The sequence below is a fragment of the Cheilinus undulatus genome, linkage group 9 (assembly GCF_018320785.1).
Source record: "Cheilinus undulatus linkage group 9, ASM1832078v1, whole genome shotgun sequence".
Classification (NCBI taxonomy): domain Eukaryota; kingdom Metazoa; phylum Chordata; class Actinopteri; order Labriformes; family Labridae; genus Cheilinus; species Cheilinus undulatus.
In genome coordinates, this window is record NC_054873.1 from 8,098,866 (window position 1) to 8,125,846 (window position 26,981).

General features: G+C 40.7%; 1 protein-coding gene across 12 annotated transcripts in view; it reads right to left on the reverse strand.

The window, feature by feature from the left end:
• The window catches only part of LOC121515031 (transcription factor SOX-6-like), a 232,828-nt gene that overhangs the window by 121,624 nt on the left and 84,223 nt on the right, over positions 1-26,981 (reverse strand). For 10 of the 12 annotated variants that reach the window (XM_041795585.1, XM_041795583.1, XM_041795584.1 and 7 more), the window contains 3 exons: positions 26,071-26,293; positions 21,593-21,803; positions 1,438-1,515 (listed from right to left, as the gene is read on the reverse strand). In XM_041795585.1, the coding sequence (XP_041651519.1) occupies positions 1,438-1,515; positions 21,593-21,803; positions 26,071-26,292 (511 nt within the window). In that variant the 5' untranslated portion in view covers position 26,293. Of the gene's footprint in view, positions 1-1,152; positions 1,178-1,437; positions 1,516-21,592; positions 21,804-26,070; positions 26,294-26,981 lie in introns of those variants that run through there. The other 2 variants (XM_041795590.1, XM_041795593.1) reach the window with 2 other exon arrangements.

A 26,981-nucleotide genomic window follows, 5' to 3' on the forward strand; every position in this document is an offset into this window, starting at 1 on the left:
TGAATGAGATACAGACGGAGATAGGGAGAAGATTAAGAAAACAGGTTTGTAATAAATCAGCGTAGAGGCAGCAGTGAGCAGGCAACTGTTTTGGGTAAACACACTTTTATCACCTTCTTCACGCCACCCTGCCAACAGACAGTGTTCCTGGTGTTTTACACCAGCCACAGACGACTCACTCTGTGCCTCACTCTGTGTTTGTGTGTGCGGCAGACAAGCATCAACCCCGCCGATCACACTCTGCCAACAACAACACAGTATGCCGCGGGCTTCCTCTCACACTGAGCCTTGCTATTTTCACTCTCTCTGTCTTTTCATTCTCTTTTCTCATGTCTTTTAACGTCTGAATAAAATGTCTTTGTTAGAACACAGAAGGAGTATTCACTATTTTATTATTGTATTTCACTCGTATATAAAAATCTTTCCAATGAAAGCCAGTGTTCTGCTCATTAGGGAATGACGCTAAAGGAGAGTTCCACCACTTTACAAAAGTCACCTTAACATCTGAAGGACTATGATTTTTCCATCAGCTTGGGATGGCTCAGGATTCTTAACAACTGATGAGCATAACAATCAGGAACCTGACTGTCAGCACCTGGGGGTAACAGAAGTTCAAAACAAGAGTCAGTAGCAACAGCAGAATAAGCTGTTTGGCATTGGCAGAGAAGATTTTGCAATTTTCTCATGGGCTCAACCCACATACTCAGCTCTGCTGCTCATCCCACAAATGCATAACCTGACACGCCAGATGGATTTGTTTCACACATCCATCTGGTAAACCACTCATACACAGCGTCTGGGAAAGGGCAGAGCCTTTGAAAAAAAAAACTCAGAAGATGATTAGATGAATGTCCTTTCTGTCACATCTTTACAGGCCAATCAGAGCAACAAAACACGTGACTTGGCCGCTAGTGAGGTGCGCCCCTGCCGAGGAGTAAGCTCCATAGAGAACCGTATAATGCAAACCATGGCGACTGTAGACATATCAGTACATAACTTTGTCGTTTTTGAAAAGAAAACAACTCACTGCTGTTATTTGTTCTTCTTTTAACCAAGAAACTTATCAAGTTCTGATAAAACTGGTGCTTTAGCAGCATCCACGCTAATGTCTTCCACCATAAATGCACCGGTGTGTTCTTGCTGCTTGCTTACGTTATGACTCTGCCACGCCCGAAAGTTCTGCCCTCGATGCTGATTGGTCCTGTCACTTTCTAACTAGGCCCAAACAGTTCTGACGGGACCTCAGAAGATGTATTCGCCAGTGAGAAACACAGAAACAGGCATATCCATCAGCTTTGCAAGATTAACAAATACATGTTCCTTACAAATGTGGCACCATTTAGAAGGAAATAAACAGGCTTTCCAGCGGTACAAGATTTACTGCAAAGAAGCTTTGTTACAACAAAGAAATAATCTACCAAACACCTCATTACTTACTGCTATGAGCATGGATGTTTGTTTGTCGCTCTATGTCGGTCCTGTGAATGACTGGCAACCAAGCGGCAACCTCTGGTCCTGAAAAAATGAAGCCAATGCGTAAGTGCAAAAAATTACAATACGGCGAGTGTCCACTTAATGGCTGGCTGCAGGAACACCTGAAGTCCTGTACACAACACATGTTAAAAAGCAGTCTTTTACACTAGAAATAAACTGGTTTACGACCTGGTTCAGAAAACGAAACATGTCTCATTATCTGATGTCTTCATGTCCGCACTGTACAGGGGGGCCATTTTTTTGTACAACAATCATTTGGATTATATATATATTTTCTCTCTTGCCAGCTTGGACCTTTCATTGTTTTGCAGTGGAAAAAATCTTGCCTTAGAGTACAAAATGACCAAAACAAGCTAAAAAGTGTGTTACAGTCGTTCTCTGTCATCATGATGTCTTGAAACCGTCATACTACACCATGAAGACCTATCCGTGTGAGTGCAGGCCAGTAGGGGACTGGGGAGGGTGCCCAGTCATGCTCTAGCATGGTACAGGGCAACTGGCCCTAGTGTGTGTGCATCCTAACACTTCGGACCAGTTAAGACTTTACTTGTTGAATCTTACAGATTATAATCAGATGATATGTGTAACAACTGTCGAGAAAATGCCCTCACACCCGCTGTGAAACATCATACATGTTGTGTCTTCTATGTCCAGATAAGTTAAGCCTCCATCGTGGTTGTGTGTTCGTATGCGAGGTATATTTTCTGAGTTTGACTGCAGGAGAAAGTGTAAAAATTGACCATAATTTAAATACACAAAAGAACAATAACAGACCCTTGAGTGAAACTTTCCATTTGTGTTCTGACACGCCGTGGTCTCCATTCAGGAAGCCCGTTTGTTTGCTTTAAAGAAGTCTACTTAATTCACGTTTTATATTTGATGACATTACAAAAGTAGCCCTATAATTCACTTGACAGTTGGATGGAAACACGGCGTCTCTCTCCCTTCACTCACACACTCACAATGTGGAGCGCCAAAGCTCAGGAACTCCTGAGTCTGCAGTCTGACGCCAAGGTAAAGAGAGAGAAACATTAATCTGAAAAATTAGTTAATGTTAGAAATAACAAAGGCCAATGTTAGAGTGGGTGCCTGGTGTTTGTGTAACACATCGAGGGCTGAAAAGATCGCTTCGTGCCTCGACTCTGCTACCGAACGTGTGTAAATGGAAGCTGACAGCTACACTTTGCACTTCCAAATTTATGTCAGTGGTGCGACTTCGGCTGCAGACCCCACAGCATCGGAGAGAGAGGGAAAGAAAAGAGCAGGAACAAAAGAAAGGAAAGAGAGAATGCACAAAGAAAGAAAGATTAGAGGATAGGAAGAGAGATACGGAGAGAGAGAGACCAAAGAGAGAGAAATGGAGCGAGAGAGGCACAGGGAGAGCAGCTGTCCTAACAGCTGGCCAGCAGGATTGATGTCTCAGTGAAATAAAACTCAACATATGTCCAAACATGAGGAGACAGGCCAGCCAGGAGGAGGAAAGAGATACATACACAGATCTGAGGAGGCTCTGAAGCACTTGAACGTACATGCACGCCACACACACCGATTAAAGAACGGCGCTCCACCGCTGAGACGTTTAATTGCACAGAGAGTTTACAGCACACACTCGCGCTCACACACACTCTCAGCAGCCTATCACGGCTCACTCCGTGTTGTAAAACCATTAAACTGCAGAGTGGTTAGCCTGGCTGCGTGTTAGCACGGTGTCCGTTTCACACACACTATTTTCATCTGTCAGATGACACCCCGACTCTCTTGTCGCAGAACATGGGCCTGAGAAAGCCATCCACCCTGAGGAGGGGGGGTCGGAGGGATAGTAGCCCTGTGTAACCCTCTTTTCATGCATCAGCCTTTTCAGCCTTTGCTCAAACACTCCTGCTTTAGCATTTTCTGTGCACTGATATCTAAGCACCTGTAGGAGCAAAGATAGCCTAGCATGTAGCTTTGTACGAGGATTACTTTATGTAAAACTGGTGCTCAGAGTCAGTGCTGGGATAAATTCAGTGGGTGGGCATTGGGGCAACTGTGGAAAGCCATTCATAACTATGATATCCATTCATATAAAACAGTCAGCATCACTTCCAAACATGCTGCAAAGTCTAAATTTGTCATACATAAGTCACTGTACCTCAGCCTGTAAGAAAGCCACGTCCGTCTCTTTCTATTTTTCCTCCTTCTGTGCGTCACAGAGTGTGTGTGAAAACCAAGCAATCAAGTTATTTAAACGTATTTTTAACTTAACCCTCAGAGCTCTTTGCTATTTTTAACCATTGTGTCTCAACTGGACTTTTTGTCTTGTACCCTGTGCTGCACAGTTGAGCTCTACACATCCTTTTCTTTTTGCACTTTTTGCACCTTTCATCTAAGGTATGGCTATTAAAAATAAGACTAATAAAGCTGTAATACAAAAATCATTGAACATAAACATTTTTCATTTTTCACCACGCCCAAAATACTGCCCCTCGACGCTGATTGGTTCTGTCACTTTCTAACCGGGCCCAAACTGTTCAGACGGGAGCTTTGCAAGATGGATTCACCAGTGAGAAACACAGAAATGGGCGTACCCATCTGCTTTGCAAGGTTAGTTTTTCATTACATTTACTGACATTTTGTCTCAGGATCGTACTGGAATAACTCAGTTTCATCCTGTGGGTTTCTTTCAATTTGATCCAATCTGTGTCCACAAATTTGCTTGAGTTTTTCCTTTTGATCAGGAGTCAAAAGTTTTACGACAACCCAAGCACACACTTTTGTCATGTTGAAATCTTCATGCAAAATTTGCTGAACTGTCTCTTTATCAATGGAGACCATTTTTACTATTAGTCTTAAACTGAGTCGTTGATCATTGCCAACGATCTGTTCAGTTTGTAAAATGGTTCCAAAAGTTTTTGATGTACATCGGCGCCCAGAATGTTCATGGTCTTGGACATCCTCTCTGCCTTTACTAAGTCTTCGTGCCATTCAAACACACGTGACATGCAGCGTTCCCCTTACACTTCAGTTAATTAAATTTCCCCAAAAAATGTCATGTTCATGTGTGCTAAACTTTTAAGCTTATCATTTTGCAATGCCTTAGCAAAAACATGTGCACTTAAACTAGTAGCTAGCAGTGAACGAAAGAGTTGTGCATGAAAAGTCAACCTTTAATATAATATATATATGTTAGCCTTACCTCGTTTATCTTTACAGCTGTCAGGTAATTCATTTATGCAGAGGCAAAGAGGAGCGTCCCCAGAACAGAACCTTGTGGGACACCCACATTAAAGTTCTGAAAGGATGATATTGAACTTTTTATTTTAACATATTTGCATTCGAAATTCCAGACTTGAACCAGCTGAGAGCTTGTTTTGAGAAATTTAGCTTTTATGTTTATTTAAAAGTCAGTCCTGGTTCACAGTATCAAAGACCAGAGGTGTTAAGGTATAGTTTAAAAAAATGTTAATAGTTGATTTGTCTGTATTCTTCCCTCGCCCACTCCCCATACTCCTCTTCGAGGTGCTGAAGGGGCCAGAATCAAGCTAAGAATCAAACATTTTGTCTCATATTGTTTATTCTGTAACTCCAACTCTAGATTGAAGTATATCTTCCCCAAACTTTTCCTGCGTGGGCCTAATCCTTCTCCTAAAATACACCCAGAGTCCTCCCTCCCTGCAGTGTGAGGTACTGTATGTGCTACAAGTCTGCAGAAGGCATCGGTCCAAACCCTGCAGCCCTGAATTAGACAAAGTATTGTGTTTCTACTGAAGGTGTGAGCTTAATGCTAGAAAAGCCTGCCTGTTGATCCCTGCTGTGCAACCACAGAGAGATCAGGCGCTGAATCAACAATAACGGCAGAATGACATAAACGTCTGACTCTAAAATGATGATCAGAGCTGCTGAGGTACACTTGGACTGATGACACGTCTCATTAATGACCGATTTCTTTTCTCAGCCATCACTGGTTTTACGCCAGAATAAAAGCTCTAACGTTTCTGATATTTTCCAACACCTCCACCTCGGCTCTTTGTGTGCGTGGTGGAGACAAATCAGCGACTGATGAGCTTAAAAAGTGTTCCGGCTCGGGCGTATAATCGCACGAGCAAGGTCACTGTGAATTTAATTAATTTAAAAATGTAAAGTTAAAGCATCTATTCAATGTTTAATGGCAGGCTTTTCATATGTATGTCTTTTTTGTCTCCTCTCACATTTTTCAGGGTTTCTTTTTTTTGTGGAAATAAACGTAAATGGTCGATTTATGAAAAGAAATTACCTTCGTCTGTAAAACCAAACTTTTAAGTGTTTTTTAATACAAAGAAAAATCCATTTGTGAATTGATGTGTGCGATTACATGAACCACAATGTCAGGAAATGTTTTAATTTAAGTGATAAAGGGGAAAAAGGTGACTCAATCAAGTTGGACGCTCTTGAAAAGGTCTCAGCTTTCAAAATGAGACGTGAAATTGATCGTTCTTAAATTGAAGTTTACAGAAAAGAACAAAAACTGGAACCTGAAGAGACTCAAAGTCAGGGTGCAAAATTGCTTCTTTGTCAAACGCACGCTTCCAAAACACCGGTTCAAGACCCAAGCTTCTGGTTCCACTTTAGGACTGATATATGAAACCAGAGCCTGCTCAGCACACAGACACAGACACGTACGTACGCAACAAGATGTGTGCTTCAGACACAATAGGGCCGTTGTTTTGGGTCGGGCCCTCAGGGGAGACGATGTGGGAGGACTTGGATCTTTAGGTCACAACCAGAGATGGGGGGGGGGGGGGGCAAATATGAGCCAGGGGTGAGGGGGTCTGAGGCGAGCAACAACCGCTGAACGTATGGCAGGAGAGGAGGGAAGCTAAGTGGACCCAATGAAGGTGGGGCGAGGGGTTTTAGCCCGTGTTTTTGAAGAAGCTCTAAAAATCTTTAGGTGTGTGAGAACTAGATTTCTGCTGAGTGTTGTGGCACAACGCAAAGAGAAATAGATGATACCAAACAATGAGCACACAACATGAAAATCTCATTCTTGAAGCTTTTTATAACATCTCACTGCAGAGTAGAAAGTACTTTTTAACATTGTATTCTTCAATACATACATATCTGGAAGCACATGTTTGAACCACGTTTGAACAGTTTCTGCCCTTTTTATAAGGACACTTAAAGAGCATTTAAAATTGTGTTGGCTCTAAATAATATGGGGGTTTTTTTTCAGGTGGAACTGTGTCATTTTTGCCCAAATGATTTGTTGGCATTCTAAATCTACAGTTGAAACCAGAAGTTTACATGCACGGTACAAAAAGACGCGTAACCTTTTTTTTTTTTTTTTTCCTCACTTTCTGGCATTAAATCACACTAAACTTTTCCTGTTTTAGGTCAGTTAGGATTATCAAAGTTATTCCTATTTGCTAACTGCCACAATGATGAGAGATTTAGAGGTATTTTTTATCGCTTTCTTCAAAGTCAGAAGTTTACATACATTTCCTGAGTATTTGCTAGCATTGCCTTCAAACTGTAAGACAGGGGTCATCAAGTACATTTGCACAAGGGCCAGATTTAGTCTTGACAGAGATTCTTGGGGCCGGACTTTCAAATAGACACAAATGAAATAAATATTTTGGTCTGATTAACATATTATTGTATTAGTATTTGTATTTTCTTTCGTAACGAAGGCCCCTGAAAATCCCAGAGAATGGTCCCTCCCCAGTTTTACCACATAAATTCACTCATTTTTGCAACTGTCCTGCCAATTATTGCCCATGTGTGCCACTTCTTAACCTCTTTTCACTACTTTGTCAGGCTACGTTTGCTATATTCTCTCCACTTTTAACCCATTTTTGAATATTTTGCCTCATTTACCAAGCTTTTGCCATTCTTTAACCCCTTTTAAACCACTTTTACAGCATTTTTTTATCCCCTTAGTACCACTTCTTATTCTTTTTGTCACTTTTCATATATTTTCACCATATTCCTCCAAACTGTCGTAGTGTAACTGAGTCAGCTTTGTAGTACGCCTCATCAGCTCTGCATTTTCTCTAGGACTGAGGTCAGGTTTTGTGATGGCAACTCTAAAACAATGACTTTGTTGTCCTTGAGCCACTTTGTAACTAACTTAGTGGTATGCTTAAGGTCAATGTCCATCTGGAATAGTGGTGGGAGTATCAACACTAAAGTATTGATATATCGATATTTACTCTTTTGCAAGTACTCTTTTGGTATTAATTACTCTAACAAAGTATCAATACCAAATGGACCAATCATACACAAGTAACACATGTCAGCTGCTCCTTCTCATTCAATGTGGCCTCCAAGTCAATTTCTAAAATATTAAGAAACATAACAAAAAGTATTCTGAATCCATTTCAGAATGACCTTGATGCATCATTTTATTTGCCTGAAATACGTAACTTTTTAATAATTTATAGTCCAATATTTTACTCTTTCTTCAAAATTTTCAGTATCAGTAAAATTACATCAAAAAGTATTGGTATTGTATCAAATTTAAAAAATGGTATCGCCCATCCCTCATTTGGAGGACCCATTTGCACCCAAGCTTCACCTTCTTTAAGATGCTGCTTCAATATTTCCCCAAAATATTTTTCCTCATGATGCCATCTATTAGTATCTCCTGCAGCAAAGCACCCACACAACATGATGCTGCCACCCCCGTACTTCACATCTTTAGGACAAACCCCAATAAAAAGTGAGGCACCAAGAAACACAAAACACAGTAAATAAATGACATTAAACCATCAACGTTTTCTGGTGCTGGTTGAAATAGAGTACAGCTTGAATTGAAGGCCACCAAGAGGAACCAGGTGTTTAGGAGTGACTTACAGAGGGACTCATATGATCTAAAAGTCATAGGAAAGTGGTTTCCTTAAAGGCAGCCACTGCAGAGCTCTAACACCTCTGTACCATTACATTTAAGTTGCAAACAAGTGAACTTATCCGGCTAATTTTGGACACATGAGCGGCTGATCTCAGATGAAGTACACTGTGTATCAAAGTGGTGACAGTCGTGATCCCAGCTGATTAAAGATCCCATCTTTGAAGAGCCGTTTCAAGCACTCCTGGCTGGCTCCAAACATGATCTTCCTGGCACAGGCGAGATTTTCTCCTGTTTTAATTACAGTTAAATCAGGTTGGTTTCCACCAGATGTTAAATCATCAGGTGAACAATTTGGCATCTCGCTGAAATCCTAGTCAAAGAAGGAGGGCTTGATAAAATCACTGTTTAATCTGATTCTTTTGGACGACATTCAAGACTGTTCCGGCAAACCACACTGCATGCTCCCGCACCATATGCTGGCTGGCCTGCAGCCAAACGTAGCGGGAGAGAGGAGGAGAGGGCTACCGGGCAAACTGTAGACAAGAGCCACTGGCTGCGGCTGATCATTAGTAAAGAGATCCCTATCAATTACACAGGAAGAGATTGAAACCAACCACAAAAAGTCCGCAGGGAGTCGGCCTGTTGGCAGAGCGGAGCTGACTGCCGAACTCTGGGATATAAAAGATTAAAAGATCAACATTTAAGTATGAAGTTTGTTTGGAACAAAAACAGCTTTTCTACGTTCACACAGTGCTGACCTGTTTCCCCAAATACAGCAGGTTAGAACAGCGTCCTAAATACTAATCTACACATACACGCACACAAACAAAGCCTCTACCTGCACACAATCACAGCTCAAGCTGCCAATCCCATAGAGGAAGGCAAACATAGTGCCAGAGCCAAGAGCTTGTTAATTAGCCAATGAGCTTAACTCTCGGGCCGGACCCAACTCGCCTGTTAAGCTGTCATCACAACGACTTCCACCTGGGTGTATGAATACATAAGCCCTCTCACACACTCATACACTCACTAACGGGTCAGGCACACAGAGCTCACGCTAGCTCAGAGTTCACACCGCGCAGCTTAAACCTGCTGATGATCACCTACAAAACCTCATACTGACAGATCTGCGCTAACTGCTAACATGCTAACGGCATTAATAACTCCATACAGTCAATCAGTGTTAACCAATACAGCTGTTTAAGATTTAGCCTCCAGATAACAAAGGAAAACAATTCAAGATTTTTTTGCAAACTGATTGAAAATAAAAACTGAAATGTCACATTTGCAAAAGTATTCAGACTCGTTGAATGCAACAGCACCTTTAGCTCAGCTTCCTCCCATTTCTCTCAGTCTTTGCTGAGGTGTTTCTACACCTTGATTGGAGTCAACCTGTGGTAAACTGATTGGACATCAGAGGGTTAAAATGTAAATACTACTGCTATTTATTCTTACCTCACCTTTGCTTGTATTTTGACAGACATAAGGAGAACAAGATAGGAGTAATTTAAATGTATTTGAATGTTTGAAAGAGTTTTTATTATCAAGGATCAATTTTTAGTTCATTATTGTCTCATCGTCTCATGATTAAAGAGGTTTATTTAGAGTATTTTTTATCTAAATGAACAGTAAATGTTTTAAGGTGGAGCATGGCTGAATATTTTTAGCACAGGACTTAGTCTTAACACAGCTACACTAAAGGAAAACACCTCACTCCTGACCCGCCTACTCGCTAGACCCCCTCCAGACGATGACATCGGCTCCCCACTTTGAGTGGCAGGGGGAAGAAGAGACGTTGAAACGGGCTTTCAGCGGTGCGAGAGAACAAAGTGAAGCCTGGCAGAATGTCTCTATTGTCGGAGAGGAGCAGGGTTTAGAGGAAGGCTTGGCCTCGCACTGACCTCCTCCCCCAGCTGGATAAGACATTATATGGGTGATTAGGTGCCCAGATCTGGCCTGGCCTCAACTCAAGACACAGTGCAGACTCCTCTAGTTCTGGACAGCATGGGCTTAAACTCACAGTCACAGGGACACGGCTCATAAAACTGCTGCACGCTGAGAGAGGTCACAAGACGGTGTCGGTGTGGAGGATGCACTCAATTAAATGCAATATTTTTTCATCAGGCATGAAATTCACTTTAATGTGTGCTTCTAAATAGAAGCTGGACTTGAAATACACTGAAAAGTGTCTGCAGAGATTTTAAAGCCCCTAGGTTTCAGACTTGGTTTTCAGAATCTGAAATCAAACATAAATTTTCTCTCTTAAGTGCCCGTTCTTAATCAGCAGCTAATGAAGAAAACATGTTTACTTGGCCGTTAGTGGTGCGTTGCTTTATAATCCGACATGTTTCCAGCTGAAACAGGACACCGCGCAGACAAAAAGGGAAAACTGCTCCGTGTTTTGCACCTAATTATGAGTTCAAGTTTCCGCAGAAATGAATCAATCGAAGACAGTCATGATGACTTGTGAAAAAAGAGCTGGCTTAGTTGGATCCCATCCCAGAGATGCACTGTCACACCATGAGGCCACTAATGCCAGACTGGAAGCTGTGATGTTGCCCGTTTCCAGATGATGGGAGGGGCGGTCGGTGGGTTTCATGGATCTGCAACAGCATCGTTGGTTGGGGTTTTTAGGACAGCAAGTTCAGCTTTAAGGCAACAAAATCTGGGGTTCACTTTTAACAGTTGGGCATTTGCTTTTTTTCAGCGTCTTTTGGCCAATTCTTTTGATATAATGTAATGAATGAGAGCGGTGATTTTATGGAGAATTAATCAAATTCCCTTCTGGGTCTACGTTAACCTACACTGGAGGAATCTGTAAACTCACTGCATGCCAGATGAAAATATACAACATTATCATTAACTAGCAGTTTGTATTGTATCATATACATTGTTATCAAAAACACATTACACCTTTGTATCATAACTGAGTAGAGTGTTAAGTTTTCTTTAATATTACATTTTAGCTTATCCAAATGCATTACATCATATTGTATTGTTTAATATGGTTAGTAATCATTTGGTATCACGTCATATAATATTGTATTGCATGGCATTGTATCATCTTGTATGGTGTTGTATTGCTTTGTATTATATCCATATGTATCATATTTTTTGGTAATGTGGCGTATCATATTATATCGTGTTGTTTCATTTAGTATTGTATTGTTTTGTACTGTATCACATTGTACCATCTTGTGTCATATCATTTCATATCATATCATCTGGTTTCATATTGTATTTTATCATATTAGATCATATTGTTTGGTATTGTAACGTTTTATGTATTGTATCCTTTGGTATCATATTGTAACATGTTTTATCAATTGTATCAAACCCTTTGGCATCATATTATATTGTAAACTCTTGTTTTAAAAGTGCCATTCAAATAAAGTTATTATTATTATTATCAAATCTTTAGGTGTCATGTTGTATCATCATATCATCCATTGGTATCCTATCATATCATAATATCTTAATGTGTCGTATTGTATCCTACTGTTTCCGATCAGATCATGTCATATCTTTTTGTGTCATCACATATCATATTGTTATTGTATTATTTTTTTCCCCCTTTGTTTAGTATCATACGAGATCCTTTGGTATCATATTGTATTCTGATAACTATTGTATGACATCTTTTATAATGGGACACATAGTGTTTATCATACCAGATCTTCTTTTTGTTTATATTATATCCTATTTTTTTATCGTATCGGTATTTTCATTTGTATATCCTTTCATATCCTGTGGTATCATATTGTAACATGTCATTTTGCATTATATTGTAATTTGTTGTATTGTATCAAACCCTTTGGTATATCATATTGTAAAATCTTGTTTTTTAAAAGTACTATACAAATACGGTTATTATTATTATCATCATCATATTTTTAGGTGTTATGTTGTATCTCATCATATTCATTGGTATCATATCAGATTGTTTCAGATCAGATCATGTCTATAATATTATATCATATTGTTATTGTTAATATCCTTTGGAATCATATTGTATTCTATAACATATCATATCACATCATATTGTAATGTGACATATAGTGTTTTTTATGTCATATCTTCTTTTTGTATCTTATTATATCCTATTTTTATTGTATCTTCTTTTTTATCAGTATGATATCATATCCTTTGGTATCATTGCATCCACACAACTTTGTTTCATACTGTACTGCAAAGTGTTGAGTAGAATTATATCATGTTTTATCGCATCACATCCATTGGTATCATATCAGATTATGCCATATTGTATCATAATATGTTGTATCATATTGTATCATTTCATATACTTTGGTGTCAAATGGTAATATATCCAATCCTACTGTAGTTACTTGTATCATATTTTTTTTTTTATTTAAGATTTATTTTTGGCATTTTTGTGCCTTTATTTTTGATAGCAGAGGACAGTGGATAGAGTCGGAAAGAGGGACAAGAGCAGGGGAGAGACATGCAGTAAAGGGCCTCAGGCCTGATTCGAACCTGTGACGTCCACGTATGTGAGGCGCGCCTTAAACCACAAGACCATCCTGTGCCATATTGTTTAATACTGTTATCATGTATGGCATCATTTCATATTATATAATTTAATATCCTCTTTTGGTATTTAAGATAATATTCTGTTATTGTTAATTATTATTGCTGGTTTTTATTGTTTTTGCTATTTTTGGTTATTTTGTATTGAAGTATTGTTTGCACATTTTATTTCTTACTTTTGTTAAATATTGCTTATTCCTGTCTCTCTCTTCTTGAGCTGCTGTGTTAACCAAAATTCCCCCAATGGGGGATCAATCAAAGTTTATTCATAAATTGTATCGTATTATTTTGTTTTGTTCATATCATATCATATCGTAACAGGTTGTATAGTATTGTATTGCATTGTTTTATCTTGTATGATTTGGAATCATATTGTATCCTTATGTAATGTGTCCAGTTGTATCATATACCGTTGTATTGTTTTCTTTCATATCATATCATGATGTAATGTATTATATCGTATCTAATTGTAATGTATCATATGGTATTTTGTGATATTGTACCATTTCATGTCACACAGCAGTGCATCACATCAAATCATCTCTCACTGCACTGTTTCATACTATAACATGCTGTATTGTGTCGTTTGTATCATATTGTATTTAACTGCACTGTATTGTGTTATCTGGTTTTAAAATGTATTATATCAAATTACATAGTTTAAAATCAGATATGTCATTTAACACATTAATGAATCACACTGTAACCGCTTATAACAAATTGTATGATCTTGTATTATAGCTTATTGGATTGTGCCATGTTGTTTCCCATTTTATCTTATAGTGTTATATCACCTTGGTTTGTTATCAGACTTAATGCCATGGATGAATAAATCTCACACTGACGTGAAAAATCCTCTAGTTGAATGTCACTTCAGAGTGAAGTGTAACCATCAGAGTGCGTGACTGCTGTCAACACTGAGCATGTTAAGAGGTCATGAAAAAACATAAGAGGAACATCACACTGAATCTGACTCATTGTGTCTGTCTGGCATGAAACCTTGTTATTTTCACTCTGTTGTTATTTATTTTTATTTATTTATCTGTGTTTATTTCTACAGGGATATACATGTAGCATATACTATAGAAATGCAACCTGCAGTTTTGCTGTATGCAGCACAACACTCAAAAACAAACAGGAGTCAAATTCAAAGAACAATACAAGACACTACATGTAATCCAGTAAAACATCATGGCACCTAAGGCACTAGATTACACATTCTATAACACCGTGACTCCTTAAACACCGTCTCAGTTTGAGTTGAAATGATCCCCGACAGGATGCAGTGTAACGACTACAGGTCAGACCAACCACACAAACAGAGGAAGCTGTTTATCTTCATTAGGATTTACAGAGGGACACATTACAATTCTTGGTAAATGCTCTTAGTGTTACTGAAAGCACCGCGCACCTGGGGAGACGTGCAGGACAATGTAGGAGGAAAAAACACCATAAGAATAAATGTCAATAATTTGATCCTATTTTCTTATCTATATTTCTTTATATGTGGCTTTAAAGGTTGCAGGATAAAAAAAGGCAAATCTAGTTTGCAACCCTGCTTAGCATTTTAATGCTTCTCAGTCTTTCCAGCAACATGTGTGGTTCTTATATCACCAAATCAGGGAGGCAGTGACACCTAAATGCAGTCTAGTCTTAGTGAAATCTAATAACAGAGTCACACAGGTGTCAGTTTTATAACCTCTCCAGCGAGGCCGTAATCCAGCTCACTCATTTGCAAGTGAAACACGTGAATTGTACAGTAATTCAAACAGGCTCCGGTGTAAGCAGGGATTAGAGGGATGCTAAGTGTTTGCTGGGCGCCAGAGCTGCTTTAGGCACATTAGATGGCTGACTAAGTTGGCAGGAGGGTACCGTGACTGTGCCAGGCCCCTGGTAACAGCGTCTCGGCCCCCAGGGAGCCAAAACAATACAGATGATGATAATTCAGTGGTTGATATGGCTGCAGCTTGATTGCACTCTGTCCATCAGAATGCATCATGAATACGTCCACTCTGACTGCTTTTGTGCTGAAGGCGCAGGTTATCTCAGATTAATGTGTGCTAATGAGACGCCTGTCAGTGTTAGGAGACTGGGTATTGTTTGGGTCATTTCTCTGTTTATTCACATCCCCTCTGTCTATTTTTTTAAGCTGGTGAAGGATGGAGGAGCGCGGCGTGTTCTCCCTCCTCATCCTGGCCTTGAATATTTCTTTCAGTAACCAGCCGACCAGCTTAATAACTGCTAAGTGCTTTAACAGTATAGAGGAAGCCTTTTGTACGCAGCAAGCCTTTGTGTTCAAGCCTTCACACAATAAACTCATCATAAATGCAAAAATTGTCAAGAAAGTGTGCAACCTTCACCCCCTTGGCTCAAAGTCCGTGTTTGCAGCAACCAGCCGTGCAGCAAAACAGCGAGCCGACACTGTCTCCATAGAGCTTTAAAAGCTGAGGCGGCAGTTGAGTGGGGAAAAAAAAAGGAAATCTCCCACATTGCAAAGCGAGGCCATGTCTATTCATTAGAACTGTCAGAGGCACTTAGGGCTCCTGTGAGCAGCGGACAGCTAACAGCGTGCCGACAGGGGGTGAGCGCCACGCGAAGGCTAACAGCGTCTTCATCAACACTTTAGCTCAGGGCTACGGTACACAGAGGGGTCAGCCATGTTAGGCTAAGTGAGCGTTCGGCGGCTAATAGGGTCTGTTCCATTTGATCATACAGGGCGATGTAACCTGGCACAGCTCAGACGACTGAACTCTTTTCAGCAGGAGGCAGGGGCCACAATGCTCAGGCTTTAATGTGCTCGCCATTTGAGTGCCGATAATCAAACCTAATCGCGGATTCTGAACAAAACCATGTGTCAGGCAAAGTGAGCACAGGAAAAAAGATGCAGAACAAACCTTTCTACAGGGATGCATTTGGAGTGCAAAATGACGTCTCAAAGCAGAAGCCCGTTTACCAGGGCGTCCTTGCACTCCAGTTTGCATTATGCTCCTGGAACAAAACCAAAAAATCAGACAGTGTAAAATTTGGCATGCTTGCCAAATTGAAGCTCCTGAAGGAGGCCCATCATGTCAGTGAAGGCCGCAAAGTTTATTATTCCAACAAACTAACAAATGAGACAACAACAACAAAAAGGGTGTAGAGATTAATCGCTCCACAGGTTTGAATGTGAGCGTCTGTTACTGAAGGAGACCTCACTTAACGAAGCATTCAGCCGTTTATTGATCACCTCGTCTCATTTTAACTCAGCTCATTAAGGGGAGGGAAAAAAAGCAGAGGTACTTGTCGATCTCCATAAGCAGGTTACATTAGCCTCCAAATGAACGGCGTTAGCACAGTTCTGCATGAAAGATATTTTAACAATGCATCTTCCAGGACCAACAGCAATTTACATGAGCATTTTCAAGTCCTGGAGAAAGAGTTATTATTCAAGCTAACAGTGGATGATACAGTGTGCCTGCTTATGTTTATCTGTTTTCGCCTCAGCTAAGTGTTTGCAGCGTGATCAATGCCACAAGTCCTCAGGGATTTCTGCTCTGGAAATTACTAATAGAGCAGCCCAACTCAATGGTGAACTGCTTTTTTTCTTTTCCCAAAGGAGAGACAAAAGTGCAAAACATTGGCATCATTTTTGTTTATCATTGAGTGGATATTTAAGGCAGGGTTTACAGAAGAGCACTGCTATTGGTATATCTGTGAGTGAAACCCACCGGCATGGCTACAGCTTTGTCTACCCGCTTCAATGATGAGAGGCCAACAGTTTTTCTATGTAGAAATAGCCTCGTAGTAGAATCAGAAACTTTGGTTTATGTCTGTTTTGGTGCTTCCAGTGGACAAAACAGTCCCTCATATGTCTGAGATGGTTTTAGACCTTGATTCAGAAAGGCCCACCCCTCTACAGAAGGCCTCACAGCTGACAATGCGTATCAGAGCCATGAAGTCAAAGGAACTGCCTGCAGAGCTCAGAGACAGGCACAGATCTGGGGAAGGCAAGGCACATCCTGATGCACTGACGATTCCCAAGGGCAGAGTGGCCTCCATAATTCTCAAATGGGTGAAGTTTGGGACAACTAGGACTCTTCCAAGAGCTGGTCATCCAGCCAAACTGAGCGGTCAGGGGGAGAAGGGCCTTGGTAAGAGAGGTGACCAAGAACCTGATGGTCACTCTGACTGAGCTCCAGAGATCCTGTGTGAAGCTGGGACAGAGTTCCAGAAGGACAACCATCACTGCACCAATCTGCAAAACACTTGAAAGCTCCCTTTGAGTTTGCAAAAACGCACCTGAAGGACTCTCAGACTGTTGGAAACAAGACTCTCTGGTCTTATAAACTATTTTGAAGTATTTGGCCTCAATTCTTCTTTTTTTTTTTCAAGATTTATTTTTGAGCCTTTTCGTGCCTTTATTAGATAGAGGAGGACCATGGATAGACCAGGAAACAAGGAAGAGAGTGGGGAGAGACATGCAGGAAATGGTGCCACGGGCCGGATTCAAACTTGGGCCGACCGCGTACATGGTGTGTGCCTTAACCACTCCCAACCGCGCCCCTTTTTGGCCTCAATTCTTAATGTTATGTCTGGGGGAAACCAGGCACCTGTCCAATACCATCCCAACAGAAATGCATGGTGGTGGCAGCATCATGCTGCAGGGGTGTTTTTCAGCAGCAGGGACCTGGAGACTTGGCAGGGTTGAGGGAAAGCTGAATGGAGCAAAGAACAGAGATATCCTCAATGAAAACCTGTTCTGCAGCACTCAGGACCTCAGACTGGACTGAAGGTTCACCTTCCAGTATGACAGTGACCCTAAGCACACAGTCAAGACTACACAGGACAACTCTGTGAATGACCCAGCCAGAGCGCTGACCTGAACCCTATCGAACGTTGATGGAGAGACTTGAAAATGGCAGTCCACCGACGGCCTCATCCAACCTTACTGAGCTAGGACCAATAGCAGAAAATCCCCCAATCCAGGTGTGCAAAGCTTGTTGTGTATATTCAAAAAGACTCAAAGCCAAAAGAGCTTCAGTTAAGTACTGAGTTAGGGGTCTGAAAACTGATCAGGAAAATGTACTTCTAGAAACAAAGATTGTGAAAAGTGGGTGGTCACTGGTGAGCTCTATAAGCCAAAATGTTCACTGATGCAACAAGAAACCTGGAAACATAGCAACAGGGCTTTAAATTTCTTTAAAATTCATTGTGCAGTAAAATGGCACTAGATTGAACAAATGCAGATTGCAAATCTAAGATGTCTCAAATTTGGATTAGAAAGAGAAAGCAATCTGGGATGGAAAAAAAAAAAAGATTCACTTAAAGTTGTCCCCCAGCATCTCTTCCCACTCTTTCCTCTTTGATTTGACAGCAGGATGTCACAACACTTTTGAACACACGCATCCACGCAGTCACACACGTCTTCCCTTTCAATCCGGTTTCCGTACAGTAGATAAGAGGCAACGCTTCCTATCTTTCAACTAGAGATGCGGTGTGCAGTGTTTGGCCTCTGGCTGTCCCATTCTGGCCCACTTCACACTTTACTGTATCAATAACAAAGTAAATGAGAGAGATCAAGCGCTGCTCTGATATCACCCTGATTACTATGTGCAGAGAACAGTAAAGAGGGGTGTTAGATGCTTTTAGATCTGGCTTGCTGTGGGGTGTGAAGGGGCAGGCTGAGGCATGCTGGGAGACCTTCCTGTGTTAGTGGTGTAGATCAGAGGAGCTGGAGGAGAAAGGGAAACCTGTGTTTTCACTGATTGATATTGTGATCTAACGAGCGAAGGATCTGTCGGTTGTAATTTTAGATGTTCAAAGATCGTGGAGAGGATGTTTTTAGAAAGGGAAAACAAACTACAGGTAAGGCTGCCTGCTCTTTAAGTGAAAGTGAGGAGGGGAGTGGTGACGACAGCATCCTGATGATCAAATATAAGGGAAAAAACTCTGAACCTGCTCTGATCTGGAACCACCTATGGAAACCTTTTGGTTACATAAGCCTAGTGTAGTCAGAAAATTAACAATTTCCCATGTGGTCACATGGTATTTTGAGTTATTGTGATTCTGGAATATTTATCTCATTTATTTCACTGCTGCAGCTTGGTCAGAGGCCCAAAACCTCAAAATGGGACTATCAGATGACCCACCATTCAAAGTAAAACAAAGCTGGGTTTTTTTCAGAAATGCTGAAAGAAAAATCTAAAAAGTGAAAAGTGCTGTCAAATTAGTTTGAAAAGTAATACTGTGGCAATTCTCTGGTAATTAGGAGGTATTTGACCCTAATCTTCTAACCCTAATGCTAACCTTGTAACATTGCAGCAATTCTCTGATAATTAGGAGGTATTTGACCCTAGCCCTAACCCCCTAATGCTAAATCTAACCCTAACCCCTGTGGTATTGTGGCAATTCGATGGCATTTCACCCTAACCCTTACCCTCTAGAGTTAGGGTTTGCCAGGTAATTTTATCAGCAATAAGATGATGATTGTATTGTATGATGATATAAAGGTTTCTTGATAATTCCCAGGTTATTTCTAACCTGACACGCCAGATGGATCCATCTGGCAAACCTTCAATACTAAGCATTTGGGAAAAGGCAGAGGCTTTAAAAAAGACTCGGAGTGTGATTGGATGAATGTTCTGTCTGTCACATCTTTACGGGCCAATCAGAGCAACAAAACACGTGACGTAGTCGCCAGTCACCATAGTGACTATAGACATGTCAGTACACGACTTTTGTCATTTTCAAAAAGAAAACAGCTCACTGCTGTTCTTTGTTCTTCTTTTAACGAAGAAATGTTGTCAAGTTCTGATAAAACTGGCGCTTTAGCAGCATCCATGCTAAGCTCTTCCGCCATAATTGCACTGGCCTCTTGTTGCTGCTTGCTTACGTGACTCCGCCACGCCTGAAAGTACTGCCCCTTGTCGCTGATTGGTCCTGTCACTTTCTAAGCGGGCCCAAACAGTTCAGATGGGAGCTTTAGAAGATAGATTCACCAGTGAGAAACAGAGAAATGGGCATATCCATCTGCTTTGCAAGGTTATGTTATTTCTTTATTTTGGCCCACTAAATTATAGTGAGTCCTCCATGAGTAACTTCTAAGGTAATTACCACCTTATTCCTGAGAAATTACAAGATAAGTACACTTATAATTTAACTTTTCTAAGTAGTTAAAGCCCACTATAACAAAGTTTTCATAACAGTTATATCCAAATCATCAAGGTGGCACCGGGACTTGATTGAAATTCTTGAAGATGCATCGCCTGTTGAACTGAAAGGATTCTTCAGTTTGAGAAATGAAGAAGCGTTTTGGAGGAGAGACAAAATGTCCTCAAGAACCTCAATCAAGTCCAGTTGCACCCTTAAAGAAGATTTGGACAACCATCACCTCCATCACCTAGATGCATGAAAACCTACACAGATATAACAGTTGTGTAACCACAAATGTATACCTTCAGATTCCACATACTCCGTTTGCGCTGCGATCTGCATGAAAAGGACACTTTAGAGCAAATTTCTCCCTTTCTAGTCAATCTTAGTCATTTGTTAGCATGCACTCCGGTCTGTTTCATGAGTGTGCCACCCCACTCTGCTCTGTGATGAGTCTATGTTCAATGAAGGCTGTTGCAAAAATTCATCAATCCACATAGAGCAGATCAACTCATACAGCAGCAAGAATGCACAAAGCATCTAGTAAACTTCAAAATATGACTACAGAGCTATTGCACAGCCAATGCCAAAAAAAATATTCATTGATGTGGAAAACAATAGGGTTAATATGACACTGCACATCTGTTCTAGAAACAGAAATATTTTGATTTCCTACTCACCCAAAGTAGGAGCAAAAAATCACTGAATATTATTGAAGTATACAGCAAATCAACCTCAAAAAGACAAACTAACCTGCTGTTTGCATACTCACACAATGCACAATTCTGTAATTCCTGCATGAACTCAAAGTTTTCTTGTGAACTCTCATCTCCAGCTCTGGGCTGCACTGCACTGCACATGGCTGCAGAAATGCATGCAAGGTAAGGGCACACGCTGTCGACATGAGTGAACTGTGGACAGAGTCGGCTGAATCTGCAGGCCTAACTTGGTGTTGCCTGATTAACATGGCACATTTGGGTGCATTTATTGAGAGATGCTTACCAGTTGTGCTTTTACAATAACTTATTTGAAGGGAAACTCCACACGGGAAAGAATACATGACGCATCCATTGTCATATTTTAAAGCTTTGTGCTGCAGAACAAGCCATTGGAAGCTTGTTGCCTTTATACTGTCAATTGTTGCACCATCAATGCAAACCAGAGATCCATTTACTATAAAAATGCACTGAAGTCAGAGACTTTAGTTTCAGTATCTGCTACTATAGTATGTAAATTCATCACCTCGATTAAAGATTTTTAATTTGAGGATTTACTGTACTGGTCCATCTAGTTGTTTCGAAAGACAGCTTGTGATGACAGGACAAGCGCTGTTCTCGTCTCTCTGCTGTCTTTGTTGTGGGTCCAACATCAGTTCAATAATGGATTTCAGCTGCACTCCAAACATCTTCAAACAGCTGCAGCAGTCATTTTAGCCATGCACAAGGACAAAGAGCTCCCAGAGCAACTACTGAACAACCATTCTTTCTAAAACAGATACAACAAATGGTTGCTCTATTATGTTTCTATTGCACAATAAGTCACCCAACCTTTGTGTTTATCTTAAAAATCATTAAAGTCAGGTTTTGGAGACATGACACATGCGTTTTTTCCTACCGTCTTGCTCCGTCTTGGTCAGCTCCACAAGTTTCTTCTGTTTCAGTGTGTCCACCACGTCTGCCAGGCTTCCCTTGCGGCGCTCCGGTGTCCCGAAGGCGAGGCCGATCATTTGCTCCCCGCGATCCCTGGAACACTCCTCTGGCTTTGGTGGAGAGGTAGAATTAGTCCGGTAGGAGTAGACGGAGCAGCCTTTACTGCTGTCATTGTCCTGAAGAGAGACAGAAATAAAAGAGAAAGAGACTTGGCTTTAGAGAGACAGAAGTGCTAAAAACTGCGGTTCCCTGGATGGCCACTTGAGGTTGGTTGCATAAGCGAGTAAATCCCCACTAAGTTGAATACAAAAATGATAAACTTTATGATAGAATTACATGTCTTCTGTCTGACAAAATAAAATAATAGTGTCTCAATAACTCATTTGTGCCGGTCCTAAGCTAAGCTTCTTTACCTTCGGTGCAGATTACAAAAAAAGCTTTTATATTGAAAAAGAAAAGAAGGAACTTTGGTAGATCAAAAGAAACACCATTTGCTTAACCATGGAAAAAAGACCCTGCAATGGATTGAAAAGTACATGGGGCAGATCCATTAAATAATAGCACAGCTCTTTGCACAACTTTTGTGGAATTGGCAAAAAAAAAAAAAAAACCTCTGATCCACAGTTAATTTCAGAGTTTAATCCTATTGGGATAAATGTGTTGATACCGACAGCCCTAATTGAGAGTAAACAGCCATTTAATCCTGTCCAAAACATTTCTGGATTACAAATCACTTTTAAATAGCTGCTTTACCAAATATCCCACTGCTCTTACAAACCACAATGTAAAAAAGCTTTTAATCTCACTAATCAAATATCTGGGATTAGCAAAAATTAAACCACGGTTTTTGTAGGTTATTTTAAAGTCACAAAAAATTCAGTTTTTCTTGCTCCTGAGTGTCCAGGCATTGTTTGGGACTCAACTTACATCTTTAAAAAATGCAGGTCTAGTAATAATTATACATTCAAGCAACTGTTTTATTGGTCTAGGAAGAACAATCCCAACAAATGCAACCACAAACCCTCATCACTGCTCTTTATACCAGCCTTTAGAGTCTACGTTCATTCCTAGGAGACGGGTTAACTTAATTAACAAGGAATGCAAAGTGGATAAGTGATGTACAGGCTGGTAAATATGAGGCAAATTAGCATCCAAGCGTCTTCCTTAGACTCATTTTAAAGTACAAAGCTAGTGACTTCAAGCTTTTTGATGAAACACTGTAAAAATGTCTGTTCTGTGCTGTTTGCTCCTGAGTGTTTCTGTTCTCCTGCTGTTTTCTCTGCAGGGTTATAAGAAGAATGATAGGCACAGGGGTCTATATTTACAGTGAAGATAAGCCCTCCAAGACGACCACATTGTCCCACACAACAGACACTTCAGCACAGGTGTTCTAACACCGGCGCTATTTCTGGATGCTTTCTCCTCCCCTTACAGAGTGGGGGGATCTCCGAGAACTTTAGAAGGCTTATGTTTCAAAGACAAGGGGCTTTGGCTAACAGCGGGATCTTAAGACGCCCTTGAAACGGCTCCAGGAGGCCCTGTTGTGCACTTTGTCTCTAAGCGGAAGATGCCTCTGTAATGAGGATTAGGAGATAGTGTGTCACTAGTGGATTGTTAAGGTGTGTTTTTTCGGCTCTGTATAATGCCACTCAGGAGTTACACAAGCAGTGCGATGCAGGCGGGAAGGCCTGATGGTCAGATCGAGTTATAAACCAAAAGGTCATACATTCATCATTCAGGAGACAATAAGTGTCCATGACTGGTCCCTGAGATGGTTTAAGTTGTCCTTGAGCGAGGCACTAACACTGATCGGGTCACTCAGAAGTCACAGAAGCACCATGCTTTCAAATTAAAACTAAATGATCAAGTAAGCCTTTCAAATGGAGGGTCATTTTAAGACATTTTCCCCCAATAACCTTTTAGAAATGTGTAAAAAATGTGCAAACAAGACAGGGCATTCTGTAAACAAACATTTTGACATGAAAAATTTGTTTCTGTTCATCTCTCATGACTAACCTGTAAATATGTAAATAGCAAACACACTGACACCTGAAATAATAATGATTTCTTGATTCAGAATGTCCTGATGAATAAAGCCTAATGTATTATGGCAGCGCTACAAAAGTATTCCACTCTTCTACTCTCGTTGGAAGGCTTTCCTCAAGAGTGTTTCTGTGGGAGTTTGCACCCATTCATTCTGTGGAGCATTTATGAGGTCAGGTAGTGATGTTGGACAAGTAGGGTCTAGCTCATAATCTCTGTTCTAGTTCATCCCAAAGGTGCTCGAAGGGGTTGAGGTCAGGGTTCCGTGTGGGCCAATTCAGCCATATCTTTACAGTCCTTACTGTGTGCACTGGAGCACAGTCATGCTGGCAAAGAAAAGGGTCTTCCTCAAGCTGCTGCTGCACTGTTGGAAGCATAGCATTGTTCAAAATGTCTTGGTTTCGAAACATTAAAATTGGACTTCAGTGGAGATAAGGAGTCTAGCCCAACTCTGAAAAAAACAGCCTCATAGCATGGGCTGGTAAATTATGGAACTATAAAGACACAAGAAAAAGCTATACTTAAATTAAAACTCAAAGATTTTTTTATTTGATACACTTGGTAAACAGTAACAACTTAGACTTTTTTTGCACACACTTGCTCTCCCATCTCTTGGGGACCAGGAAGTGAAAAAATAATAATTCATCAAAAAAAAAAAAAAAAATCTTCAAAATATTCATGTTTTAACACAAAAAGTTACTGCACCTCTTTGAATTTTCTCTATTTGTTCTTTTATTGTAATCAGTCCCTGTCTGCAGAGACACAGAGGGGCACATAACAGGCTTTCTCTCTCTCACTATTATAAACTATTAAGGCCATCTCCTCCATGATCTAAGAGTTAAGTCATACACAGTTTGACACAGCATGACCCGACAATGGAGCAGCCTGCCATTGGTTGACAGCCCTTAACAAAGCATCCTGGGAAAACAATGAGGGGTTTAGCATTAGCTGCTAGCAGCAGAAATGATTGAAAATGGATTAGAAAATTGCAATAAAAAGGAGTTGGTGTGAATTTAACCCTTAAAGACACTGGAAAGTCATCCGGGTTTCAGGGTCACTAGAGAAGCCTCTGTACGGAATACAAGGGCATGGATAGCATCATTAGAACTGCACAGTGGTTAGCTCCAAGAGGAATAAAAAGTAAGAGGCTATGATTCATGGATCAAAAGTTATTTAACTTTTAATAACCTGTGTTACTTGACGATGTCAGTCTCAAAACATTAAAAGGATATGAGAATTACAAGAGTAGTGAGGCCTTAGAATTGCATTTTCCATCTAAAATGTGCACTGCACTCATACATCATCACGTTTTTCCTGTTAGAAATTAAGCAGAAAAGTAATCCGTTGTTTCCTTTTTTGTTTCCTATATTTTTTAATGTTTTTAAATGAATAAAAAACTCACAGATAACTTAAAATGGCCTTACACAATGTGTAATCAAACAATTAACTTTTTTACTGAATCAATCCATGACAAGTTCCTTCTCCCATGGTTAATTTATAATATAATCTTCAAACTACCTGTAAAAGCAGGTCTGTGTCCAAACAGGAAGTTAGTAGACATTTTCATAGTTTTAAAACATGTGGCAAAGAAAAGTATTAGAGAATAAACAGTCTGAATAAAGTTATATGTGATTTAAAAAAGGAGAAGAAGAAAAAAAATGGAGTGTTTTTTTTTATGTATTCAGGAACGTTTTGGCCTCGAGGACACTTTACACCCTGACACTAGGGGACAAAAACTCTCATCCTTTTATTAAATATTATCACCTCAGTTATAAGCAAGGAAATGCATTTCCTAAGAGTAGTTGTGATATAGTAACAAAAGAACAAAAGGAGAAAACAGTTTAGTCAAAGAATTCTAATACTGAAGAAAGAGAGTGGGGCCTTTGATGGGAAATGTCAAACGTATTTGGCCGCAGCATTGATACCTGAGGAAACTTTACTCTCAGAACTTTTCCCTTTCCTCAGAGGCCAAAGTCAAACACGCCTCGTCCATTAGGGACCAACAGAACCTGAAGCCGAGTAACTAACACCTCAGCGCACACATACACATGAACAGAGGCTGCAGAGATGAGAAGAACCAGGGGCTACACGTCTCTAGAGGAGGACTCTCACCGGGCTGCCTACAGCAGTGCCTGCAGCACACAGACCAGAGGAGACCACTGGAGTGTGTCTCTGAGTCTGTGTATACAAGCCTTCACATGTGTGTACATTCAGTTGTGCACAATCATCATTATGCATGAGAATTTGCACAGCCTGTGTACTCCAGCATGTATTTCATGAGTGTTTTATGAGTGCTGCTCCCTGAATGTCTACACTGTGTACACACATTTGTTTTATAGACTTGACTTATAGCTACATATCTCAAGATAAGATATGGTCCGAGCGTATTTCACGTCTCACCATCGCAGCAGCAGGCACCGCGCTCTCCCACTCAGCATCCGTCAGCTTCTCTCTGATTGGCTGCAGCTCATCCAGGTGGGGTTGGTCGTGCGGAGAGGGAGACATGGTCTCTTTGGGGCCCTCTCGCTTGTCGCTAGACCAGGCCCCGATGTCCTGACCCATCGCTTCCTCTTCCTCCGACGGCGGGTGGAAGGGAGGCGTAGCTCGCATGGAAGACATCATTCTGTTGGAAGAGAAGAGAGGACTGATTAATAATAAAAATAGATTTACAGTATATTCATTCAAAGTACATTTTAGCCCATTAAAGTAGCTCTACTGCTACTGTAGCAACAACCAGTGTATTTAGCCAAATCCTTGATTTGTGAGTGCTGCCATCTAACTGAAGAGGCACCTCTGTGTCTGCTGTGCCAGCAGGAGCGCATGTACAAAATGACTCACTGGCTGATGGTAGGTTTCTACGTCACAAACTTTATATAAAAGGTAGAATGTCCATCCTATCCCCTCCCCATCCTCTCCTGCACCTGCACTGCCTCGGCTCTGAGAGCTCCGGCTTTAGTAACATCGGTGCTGGAGCAAATGGCCCAAACAGGAAGTGCTCAGGACCACCACGGTCCACCTCCACACTCCAGCCTGCTTCAGGGGATTCTGGAGGGGAAAAATTCTCCACCTCAAAAGATCGCTATGAGGCAGCAGTGCCTCATAGTGACTCTGTGTCACTCTCTGAGTACCAAACTGCTCACTTTCTGTGCATTTTTTGAATTACTGAAGTGAGTGGTGTTAGCTTTGAGCTTGGGGTTCACTTACACTATAAATCTTACTCATGGCTGATGCTAGTGATGTCAACGTTAGCAATCTTGTTACTAGTTACCAAGACTTAATATAAAAAAATAAGGATCTGTGTCATTAGTTGG